Source organism: Equus caballus, chromosome X (genome assembly GCF_041296265.1).
Source record: "Equus caballus isolate H_3958 breed thoroughbred chromosome X, TB-T2T, whole genome shotgun sequence".
Lineage (NCBI taxonomy): Eukaryota > Metazoa > Chordata > Mammalia > Perissodactyla > Equidae > Equus > Equus caballus.
In genome coordinates this window covers 120,248,817-120,261,075 of record NC_091715.1, presented here as the reverse complement: position 1 = coordinate 120,261,075, position 12,259 = coordinate 120,248,817, and the positions used below count along the sequence as shown (strand labels likewise).

The 12,259-nt window shown below is 37.3% G+C and overlaps 1 protein-coding gene across 2 annotated transcripts in view; it reads left to right on the top strand.

The window, feature by feature from the left end:
- The window catches only part of TENM1 (teneurin transmembrane protein 1), a 735,241-nt gene that overhangs the window by 460,108 nt on the left and 262,874 nt on the right, over positions 1-12,259 (top strand). Inside the window, exon 8 of one of the 2 annotated variants that reach the window (XM_023633980.2) lies at positions 6,359-6,511. The exons of the other annotated variant lie outside the window; for it this stretch is intronic. Coding sequence (XP_023489748.1) covers positions 6,359-6,511 — 153 coding nt within the window. The remainder of the gene's footprint in view (positions 1-6,358; positions 6,512-12,259) is intronic. 2 annotated transcript variants of the gene reach the window in all.

Sequence of the window (12,259 nt, the reverse complement as noted above, 5' to 3'; positions counted from 1 at the left end):
TCTCCCACAGGTGGATATATTGGTAGTTCTATATTTTTTTACTGTATTGACAAAGGCATTATATTAACAATGCTATATTGAATTTCCTTGTACATGCGCCTTTATGAACATATGTGATTATTTCTTTAGTACAGATTCCTAGAAACAGACTTCCTTGGTCAAGGAACATTCCCAACTTAAATGTGGATAGCTATTATAAAGTTGCTTTCCCAAGCCGCTTTACCACTTTACAGTCCTGTCAGCAGTGTATAAGCAGAGTACTTCCCGGCACCAGTGATAGAAAGATGAAGAAGACATGGTTCCTTCACTCTGAATACTTAATAGTAATGAGGCAGACAGATAAATAGCTATCTTCAATACGACATAGTAGGTTCTATGATAGGGTGCTAAAAGACAAATATTATAGGGCGCTGGCCCCGTGGCCGAGTGGTTGAGTTCGCGCGCTCCCCTGCAAGCAGCCCTGTGTTTGGTTGGTTCGAATCCTGGGCGCGGACATGGCACTGCTCATCGGACCACGCTGAGGCAGCGTCCCACATGCCACAACTAGGACCCACAGCGAAGAATATACAACTATGCACCGGGGGGCTTTGGGGAGAAAAAGGAAAAAAATAAAATCTTTAAAAAAAATAAAAGACAAATATTATATCTCTTTGTGAAATGTTCTAGATGGTCAAGATCAGCACTGTCCAATAGAATTACAATGCAAACCACATACGTAATTTAAAATTTTAGAGTAGTCACGTTAAAAAAGTAAAAAGAAACAGTAGGAATTAGTTTAAATAAAATTTTTATTTAATCAAATATATATTTAAAATATTAACATTTAAATGTGTAAATATAAAAATTATTAATTAGATATTTTGCATTCTTTCCTTCATACTAAGTCTTCAACTCTGACTGGCCACATTTCAAGTGCTTGATAGACACGTGTGGTGAGCGGCTACCATATTGGACGGTACAGACCTGGGTCTTTCAGCACGTATTTCCCACATCTACTTCTAAAGCACTCCTGTGGTCTCTCCCTTATAAGTGAATATTTGCTTTTTGAAGGGGAGCAGGATGGGGAAGTATTACCAATTTTAAATATTACTGGAGGCCATCAGTCTTAAGAGAAACAAAGACCAGCATCCTGACAGAGAGTGCAGAGAAACAACTCCAGAGAGACTCGGTTTGAGCCTGTAGGACTGTGCAAGTTAAGAGTTTCTTCTCATGAAGTCAGTCCTGCCTTGAGATCCAAGGTGCTTCATTGAGTTTGGCAATTGGAGACAGCGAGGTATTCCGTTTGTTACCTTAACTTTCTAATAAATTTCTAATTTCAGGACATAGCTCTTCACAAGTGGATAAAACAGGAAGGATAATGATTATACAATTTACAGGGCTCAGCAGTAGGAAACATTTTTTTAGGAGAGCATTAAGGACTGCCATTCTTAATCGGCTGGGAAGACATTACTCTTAGAACATCTGAATAAGCATACACATTCTGTCCAGCTATTGAATTTCAGTGAAGTGCAAATAACAGAACTGGTATTGCCTGAGAGAGCTGGGTAGTGTCCATCTCTACTCATTTAGGATGTATATTTTTAGATATGACTTTAAGAAAAAGAACTTTGACTTTGGGGTCAGGTGTAGTTAGATCTACTATAACCATCATTGCTCATTTGGAGGTATATGTTCTGGTATGAATGATTTTAGTATTATTACTTTCTATTCACTTGCAGTTTATTGGTGACCAGGTAGTGAAGTTGGTTAGAGCACAGACATAGCAGGATTATGGGTCCAATCCTTCTGACTATGAGTTTTCCTACTACTCTTCTCCGTCCTGACCGAGCTCCAGTCACACTGGGCTCCTTAGTGTTCCTCACATATTCCATACAAGACTTCAGGGTTTTGTGTAATTGATTTTCCTTCCTCCTAGAAGATTCTTCAACTAGATATTCATATGGTTTAACTTCTTTCAAATCTTAGTTCAAATATTATCTCCTCAGAGAGGCCTTCCATGACTACTCTTATTTTTTCTTCATAGCACTTATAACTACCTGACATTATTTCATTTCTTTGTTTCTTTGTTTCCATATAGTTATATTATATTAATTATATTATATGTTTACTCATTGTGTGCCTGTCTTAACCCACCACCCTCTCATATGAGTTCTGGGAAGGTAGAAATTTTTTTTTATTTTATTCTCCACCATAAACTTAGAAAAACAGTTCCTGGCACAAAGTAGACACTCAAAAAATATTTGTTGAATCAATATATGAATGTATCTTAACACTGTCCTGTTTTTTCATTGCTGGTTAGACCCTTAATTCTAGCCAGTTGCCTCATAATGTTTACACTTGGGTTTGGGGGACTTGCCTAAAGAGTGTGGCTATAAATACATACCATAGATCTGGATGGGGATCCACTAGAAGCTAAGGACTGTGTGTCTTCATCTTGTATCCAAGGCTAATCTGCAACCAGTGTGTCCTGGTTCGGCTGTATGGGTTGTTTATATCTGATATCCATATTGGTCAGCCAATGCCTGTGCTGTCTTGGCTGTTATTTTTATTACCTTTGCCTGTATCCCAACATTCCCAGTGTGCCCAGCATAAATTTTGAAAATATTTCTTAAATGAATCTGTAAATACATCCCCACAGTAGAAGTACTGTCATATCTTTCTGGTGGTGTGTTGGTATGGCCCAAAGGTCAACATAATTTTATTTATTGGTCTTAGTATGAACAAAATATTATTTATTTCTAATAGAACTCAGACATTGGAGTTGTTTAGTTACCTCAGTCTACCCTGAACATAAATGCACTTTTTGACTTCCTTTCACAACTCAGCATATGGAAGTTCAGTTTGGAGGAGAGAAAAGACCAGTAGCTTGCCAAGGTACCCATAGTCTGTAGCAAGTAAGTTAACTTTCATTATGTCTTCATACAAATATACATTACAAACAGCTTGTTGCCTGGAAAAGACATCATAAACTCAAAAAAATTATAAAGCTTCACCACCCTCAGAGTATTCTACGAAATATGTCCACATCTCTTTATCTGTCTTGATTGACTAGAAGCAATCCATTTCAGATGATGGTGAAAAATTAATCCTTACCTTATCATTTTGAAGTGATTCTCAGCACATGCATTTTCTCCCTCATTTTTGAGTGCCCTCCGGAAACTGGCTTAACTTAAATAAAGTATGTGAAATAGCCCCCTTGATCTCCAAAATGAGAACTGCTGTGCCTTTTGTTCCTTATGGCCCATCTAATTTCACAAAAGTAACTGAACCGAGGGAATCAGACACATTTTCAGTATAGCTTTTAGTATCTATCATATTCAAATTATTTGAGGAGCAGAGTAGACCAAATTTTCTACAAAGCTGATAAACAGCTTTAATTGGAACAAATATGTGAAGCCAACCATACTTTGAGGCTTTTGGCAAAGAAATCTCAGAGATGTCACTAATATACCTTTATTAGCATGCCATACTGTACCTTATGCAGAACCACTATTATTTGAGTTTCAATTGTTTCCAATAATTGCAAGAGAAATTCGTCAGGCAGCACTGGCCTTAATCCAAAGAAAAGGGTAGAAACCAATTAAATGTTTAAACGTTTAAAGGATAAATTAGAAGATATGTGTTAAAAATCTCTTTAGCTCCAACTAAAAGTGGATGAATGATTTTTAAATAGACTATCTGGCTAGCTTTCCTGTTCTCAGTTGCTAATCCATATACTATATATGAGTATTAGACATACAAATTTAGCCCCTTTCAGTCTGCCTAGTAACATAAAGAAAAATATGAGATGGCTTATGAATGGATCCACTTTTTTTTTCCTTTTGGTAAGATCTGGTTGATGTTTAAAATTGCAATGAGAAAACAAAAGGATTTCCCCAGCTTTTTTCGTAGGCACCGTTTTCTTCTAACATTCTTTCCCCTCAATGACCTCATTCACTCTCACAACTTCCACTGTTGCCTCTGTGCATATATGATTCTGCAGTCTTGTTCTAGCCTTCATATTTCTCCATAACTTCAAACCTCCAAACCTCCTGTGTTGAACATGACTGTCTAGACAGCCCATTCATCCCTGGAAACCCAGCATCTCTAAAGATGAATTCATTTTATTCTTCTCATCACACTACCCTGCCCTTAACCAACTATTTATCATTCAACAAACACATATCCAGCACCAATTATTTGTAGCTAGAGCCGGGCCAAGGGTGGAATTCCCTGACTCTGTTAATGGTTCCACCTACACGTGTGCATGAGCATGCAGGGACACACACACACAGAGCTTGTTGCCAAATCCTGAGATGACAATTATGCGATTTCTACCTGAGGAAGCACCTTTGCATTTCCACTGCCAGTGCCCTAATTGAGACACATTATTTCTCACCTAGATTATTGCAGTGCCATCCCAATTTGTGTTCTTGACAAATCTTTAGGGCTTCAATTCATCCTTTTCCACACCACTACTGGATTTATCTTTCTACAAAGGCTGTTCTGATATCATTTATTGCCTAGAATCCATCAGTGCTCCCCACTGCTATCAAATTAATCTTCCTAAAGAAAACTGATCATATCACTCATCTGCTCAGAAAATAGCAATGCCTTCGTGTTGCCTAATAAATTGAACCTACATATCTAAGTGTGGCATTCATTGTCCTCCACTGTATGGCCCTAATCTACCTTTCCAGCCTTAACTCCACTACCATTTGTATATAGTCAAACTCCAACCAACCCTAGCAACTCACTTTGCCTCGGAAGAATCTTGTGCTTTGTAAAATCATATTTTGTTCAGCCTGCCCCTTCACCCCACCCGTTGCTGTCACCTTTCAAAGCCCAACATCCTTCAAGGTCCGTCTCTAATCCTACTTCCTTCATTAAATTATCCCCGATCATCCAACAAATTTTAATCTATTGTTCATTTAAGCCATTTCTTTTAAGACAAAATTTTATTTTTCCCCAGATGGTAAACATCACACATGTTCACTGTAAAAAATAGAGACAACATGGGGCCAGCCCACTGGCATAGTGGTTAAGTTCGTGCACTCTGCTTCACTGGCCTGGGGATCGTGGATTCAGATCCCTGGTGCGGACCTACACACCACTCATCAAGCCATGCTGTGGCGACATCCCACACAGAAAATAGAGGAAGACTAGCACAGATATTAGCTCAGGGCCAATCTTCCTCAAGCAAAAAGAGGAAGATTGGCAACAGATGTCAGCTCAGAGCCAATCTTCCTCACAAAAGTAAAATAAAATAGACAATATAGAAATCATGAAAAAGAAAATTAAAATCTTCCATAAGCCTCCCATTCTGTTAACGTGTTGCTATATATCCTCCCAGCCCTTTCTCTCTCCGGACATCAACATATGTACCCACATACACACCTAATATATGGATCACACTGTTTGTACTGTTTTGTAGCCTGATGTTTTCCATTTGATGCATCATAAATATTTCCCATGCCAATTCATAGTCTTCTGCAACATGATTCAATAGCCACGTAATCTTGTATTATTTATAATATCATCAGTTATCCAATCTTTTTTGCTGGATAGTTAGATTGATCATAACTTTCTAAAAGTTTTTAAATGTTACAATGGATAGCCCTGTAGTTTGGTACACATTCATAGTTAATTCATAGAAATTGAATTGTTGATTAAAAAGATAAGCCAAATTTTAAGTTTTTTCATAAATGATGCCCCATTACCCTCCAAAAAGATGATTGTTTTTTATATACTCTCATCAAGACTGTATGAGAGTGCCCATTTTCCTGCACACTGATCAACATAGGTATTTTTAAATTCTCTGATAGCAATTTGAACCTGGATCATGTCAATTATTCTGCATTATACTATAGTTATTTTAGACTTGTATTACTCCCAACCCCTACCCTAATGGGCATCTAGATTTGAGCATCTACGCAGCTATCATAGGACCTTATGCATACTAGGCACTCAGGAAATATTTGCTGAATTGAATTGAATCAGAGCCATAAAGGTCTCCCATGTTCTCAAAATACCTTTTCCACCATTGCTCTGCAGTTTCCACATGCAAACTAGAGTTACACAACGAAGGGAAATGGAAAAGGAAGGGGTCCCAGCACTGAGGAGCAGAGTCCAATGCCACTGTAGTTGGGTAACTAATACTCCAACTTCTACCCTATCACTGGGATAGCTTCAGCCTCAAAATTTTAACAACAGCTGCTTTAAAAAGTAGCTACCTGTACGATGTAGGTATAAACTGCAAGTTGCTTGGCCTAAAGAGAAGAAAACTGGTCATGACATTTTTAGATGCAAAGGGACAGCTGGTTTAGAGACGTTCTCAGCAAGTCTGGAATAAGTTCATGTATGGCTTGTTTTCTTGCAGCAGTACATTTGTTCGGCCTGACTTGGCAGTTGCAACCAGTTGAAGGAGAGCTCTATGAAAATGGAGTTAGCAAGGGGAACAGAGGGACCGAATCCATGGATACTACTTACTCTCCAATTGGAGGAAAAGTTTCCGATAAATCAGAGAAAAAAGGTACAGTGATCAAAATGATTGATTGATTATTGATTACTTTTCTTCTAATTTGGTCGTTAGAACCAAACCTGGGATGGTTTCACTTCACATTAAATTTCATGATCACTTGAAAGAAGTACTTTCCGTGGACAGAATAAATACATGTAAATGTCTGGTGAAAGCAAATTTTCCTTTCTCTAGTGCTTTCAGTATAAACCAATTAAACTTTTCAAATACGTTGGCAATTTTGAAAATAGATAAATATTTACAGGATGGACGTTTCAATACAATGGAAATTGCATTTCGCATATAACTACCCTGAAGCAACATGGGATTTTGATTAAGTTCTCTGTGTCCGAGCCCAGCATTTATATATAACATTTTACAAAGAGTATATGGGAATTCTTCTGTTTCTAATAAGAAAAAGACTTTTATGCTTAATATAAGGGTGAAGGTTTATGTCAAAGTAGGGGAACATGAAGTTTTTCTAATTAGGGAACATGAATTCTTCCTAGTTGGAAAAAAGGAAAAAGCACTTTGAGTACTGAATTGTTAAATTTAACCAACGTAAGCTCGAACTACTTGACTTTAAATAAGTCAATAAATGTCACAGTACCAGTACTCTCAACATCTTATTCACATTGAATGGTCTTAATCTTAATATACAAGCATTGAAAATAGCTGGAAGTTCGTATTATGATTTCTCTTGAAATAGGATTCAGTATAGAGGGACTCAAGCCATGTAAAATTTCAGGATGTCAATTCAAAAAGTAGAAATTGAAAACAAAATGTATAATCAGCACTATCCTAAATATTTTTAGATCAGATATAAACAGATGAATGAATGAATGATGCAAACCCTACCCACAAGAAGCTTCCAATTTTGTAGGGGTAGGAAGACAGTGTTATTTTGGTTCATTGGTTTCAAATAAGATATTTTAGTTTCTTTGGAGGGGCTATCTGTAGGTTTGGTTCTGTTTTCTTTTGAAAAATAACTGCTTTGGTCCATTCTTTAGTAAAAAATTAATGCATAGATTTCAGGAAAACATTATGGTTTGTTCTAGTTTTCAATTCATGCTGCAGTTTGCCTTACATCCTCATTTAGAAATACTGTTTCTACTGGGCTGACCTTTCCCAGCAATTTCATTGTTGCTGCTGAGAGGGGCTGAGGATAGTGCAGGGGTCAGAGATAGCAGAGGAAAGGGTCTGAATACACTTGGACTTGGACTTTTTCTCCCTTCTCTCCTACTATTTGATTCCTTTTTATCTGCAAGTACGAGAGCCACCATTTGGTATCACACGCCTAGAGGTTTTTTGCCATACACACTGAAAATCATGAATTATCTGTTTGAGGAAAATGAAACATGCAAGACAGCAGAAGATCATCACATAATTGTAATCATTGTATATTTGTTTTTATATTCTAATTCAGATCTCTGTAATTCCTTCCCACAAAGTAGTTTGATGATGATGACTAATTTATTAAATAATTACACGTGCCAAGAATTGCTCCAGACATTTAACATGTATTGTATCATGAAGGTAACATTATGGTCCCCATTTTCCAAATGAGAAGCAGAGGCACAGAGAGTTTAAGTAACTTGCCCAAGGTCACAGAGCTAGAAACTAGTGGTCTGATTCCAGAGCCTTGTCTCTTAAATTCTGCACTCTACTCAAATCCACACACAAAATGTATATGAAAACCACAAAAGATAATTTACATGATGAAAGCAAAGCGCCAGAGTCTATTCATGATAGATTTTAGAGAAATTCTACACACCTATATTTCAATGTGTTGTGACAAGTTTCATAAATGAAAACTGTTTTTAAGTTTCTGCTTAATTATAACAACAAAAAGGCCAAACCAATTTCAATATAACACTTTATTAAGGAAAGTCATTATAGGTTGATGCCATATATAGCAAGTTGTTATCTTAAACTGACTTTTTATGGAAGTCTAAACAAAACTTTATAACTGCACATCATAGTTCTGCTATATTAGGTCTTTACTGCATGTTACTTACCAAGTAAAAACATAGCTCCTCTTTTATAATGCCATGTGTATACTAAACCAAACCTTGCGGAAGATATAATATAGTATAAGGATATTTTCAAATGGTCAGCTGTATCCTTTTATGATTTTCTAGACATCACACACCCCATAAATACAGTGCTCGAAGCTTGTCTTAATGGTGCTGTATGCATTAAAATATAAGCCTGAAAACCAAATAATTCTCTTTACATTGTTTTCCTTACTCTCCTGGAGGATCATGCATTGTAGCACTGTGGTTAAAAGCCTGGACTTTTGAGTCAGACACATCTGGCTTTGAATACTGACCGTGCTGTTTACTGGCTCTCCAACCTTAGGAAATTAATTGAAATAACCTCACTGAACCAGTGTCCTTGTCTGTAACCTAAGGATGATACAATAAACATAAGGATGATAATAGTACCTGCTTCATATAGTGGTTGCAAGGAATAAGTGAGACAATGGAGGTAAAGCATATAGCACAGTGTCAGGCACATTGTTTAATTTAGTAGTAATTATTATTGAGCCAAATGAGTGGAAAATTACCTTGAATTTATTGTCATCCTATTAGGTACTATAGATCCTACTTTCAAACTGATACCAACTTTTCCATGACTGGCGGTGTAGGAGAAGAATAGTTTCCCTTCTTCCCTTCTAGGTTCTTTGGCTGGTCTAATAATTAAATTGACCTAAGACAGATTAACAGGAGACAAAACAAACTTCACACTACAGGAGCTCATAGAAGTGTAAGACTCAAAGAAGTGACCAAAGCAAGGAGCTTTTATACCTTTTAGACAAAGATACAATAAATTTGTGGAGAATTAGCAAGACAAAGGAGTTTGGGCTTAGGGTAGTAAATTAGTGAAGAAGTGACCAGGTTTGTTTATCCAGCCTTCTTGGCTCTGAATTCCCTATCTCTGGTGATAAGGATGCCTTCTTACCCTCCAGGTGTAGGGAGGGTACCCTTCACCTGGGAGATTTATTTCCCACTTTCAGGGGGACAAAGGAGGGCCAGAGTGCCCTTCTTGCACTGGCTGCTTCTTAAGTAACTTTAATTCAAAATTTTCACTATGCCATAATGGCACATTCTGGGGTGGCATATTCTGCTTCTCTTCAATGGATTTCCTGGGATTTAGATGTTTCCTCTCTTTAAAGTTTGGTCTCTCTTTACTTACCAATTTAACATCTATTATTTTTTAATTATCATCAGCTTTGTCATTAGAGTGATGGATAAGTAGAATGATACTTAAAAAATCAAATTCTACTGAAATTGGTTCCTCATTAACAGTAGTTATATGCATCTGCTTCTCATTCAGAGATTAAAGAATTTTCTTACCAGTTAGTTTTCCAAATGAAAGAAAAAAGAATATTTGATTATAGACATGATAAAATTTTCTTTTTGATATTTATTTCAATAATTTGAGTTTAATTTCAAAAAGAAGACATAAATCACAACCACATGTTGGAATCTAACAGAAAAATCAGTCGTCAGTTGTTCAATAAACATTTATAGAATTGAAAGCATTGTACTAAAATAGCCCCTACTTCCTTAAAAGCTTACACACTGATCATAACTCTTTCTCTTCAAAGAGTAAACATTACGTAACAACTTTAAACAGAGCAGGGAATATGAAAAAATAAGAGACTTATTCCTAGATCTGAGTCATGTAACTACCATAAATTGAACTAAAAATACTTACAGTGTAATTTGTCGACAAATATAGAAAGTTAAAATCTTAAAGATTATCACATCCAATATCCTTATTTAAAGTTGAACAAACTGAAGTCCAGAAGGGTCAAGAACACACAGAGAGAACTGGGCCTAGAGCTGAGGACTCCTGGTTCCACCTCATCTGTTTTCTCATCTCTTATGGTAATAATGTAACACAAACATAGAAATTGCCAAAGAGGTTTTCAATATAGGAAGTATCAAAGACAAAAACTGAACAGGCGAGGAAGTTGATTTTATTCAGGCTCTTGCAATAGGGAGAGCACCCCAGATCTGAAGATTAGAGTGTCTGGGCAAGGTGGTTTTGCCTTAGACTTTTATAGGAGGACTAGATAAGTTACACATGGGATGATTTATACTTGGGATTTTGTACTCAGGGCAAGTCTGACAGTTAGCTGAAAATGAAATGTTTATCTCTGGCTAGCTAGTTGAAGGGGATACAAATAGTTCTAATCTCTGCTAATTATTTATGAAACAAAGAATCAGGAAATTGGAGGTCTGTATTTGGTCTTTCAGCAGGTTCAGGTAAAAGGAGAAAGGTCTGTGTTTGGCATTGTCACAGGTAAACAAGAGAATCATAGGCAATTCTTATGGGAGTCCTGAGAAAGAATGGACAGAGAGCCTTATCTAATCAGTCACATGGAAAGGGTTTTTCTTAATCTGGTTGTGTTCATTGTTTGTTTTGCGGTAAGCCATTTCCTAAAACAAAAGGGTAGGAGGATTTCAGAAAACAAAAGGTTGGGGGAAATTCTTAACCAACACAGTTTTCCAGGAGCATAGAGCTCAGGTAAAGTCCAACATTGTCAGTCCCAATGTGAAGGAGGACGAAGATTATTGGGTAGTTGAGGATACTGAATTCCTGCAAGTTACATGCCAAAATAGAGCACTGGGAACAAAGGGTAGGTGGAAAGATAGAGAACTAAAGGAGACTAAAGGCAACCTTTATCTCCTTTACAATTTTTGCAAAAGGCTGGCCTTGGGGGAAGGTGTCATTTCTTTTAAATTCATCCTACAAGATCTATCTCCACAAAGTGGAAGAAAAAAATGACATTTTCTAGTCAGTGTCTGCTGAATATATGACCGTGTAAACAACATATAGCTGATTGATATGACACAATTTATAGCCTGTCATGAAAATGCTTTAGCCAAGACCAAGCAGTGACTATAGCTTCACCTCTCTGGGCTCCATTTTCTCATCTGAAAAATAAGAGAGTTGCTTTTATAAGAGAGGAAAAATAATTCTCCCTCTACCCTCCTAGGATCTTGGCTAAGGGGACCCTCCCCCTGTAAAAAAAGACAGGTTAACAAGAGAAAAACAAGTTTAGTAAAATGTATACCTCCTGTATACATAGGAGATACCAGGAGTAACTCCCTGAAATGGCCCAAGCCACTACCTTAAATACCATCTCCAGCTACAGGCAAAAGAGGTTAGGGATGAGGAGTCAGTTATGGGAGGTGACCAGGAAAAGTATAGTAAACAAGGGTAAGGTTGTTACGCAGCTTTGGGTCCTGGCCTTCTGCAATGATAAGAGTTTCTAGGGATGTACAGTCATCCTTCTTTTCCTGGTACAGAGAGAAAAACAACCCTACAAATGGAGATTTCTCTTACAAATGTAAATGTCCTTACAAAAGGGTAGCTTTTACTCCCTTTTCAGAGCATTTCCTATGTCAGCTGTTTCTTAAAAATAATCAGCTCGAGACAATCCTTGTGCCAAAGAGGCATATTTTGGAGTTACAAATTCTGCTCTCCTTCAGCTTGCAACCCTTTTAGGGGCAGGGGAGGGGTACTGGGCTGTGAAAGACTTTTTGCAGATTAAATCTTACCCAGAATTTACAAATATAAAACAGATAAAAGCCATGCTTCTCCAGATAAAGTGAGGGAGGGGGGCAGATTCCTGCCATGCATCCCCCTCCCTTCCCCTTTCCTTCTTTTGTCCTCCATTTTCTTCCCAGCTGCTAAGGCTTTGACAAACACAAAATAATGCTCAGTAGGACTAGCTTATCTCTAAGA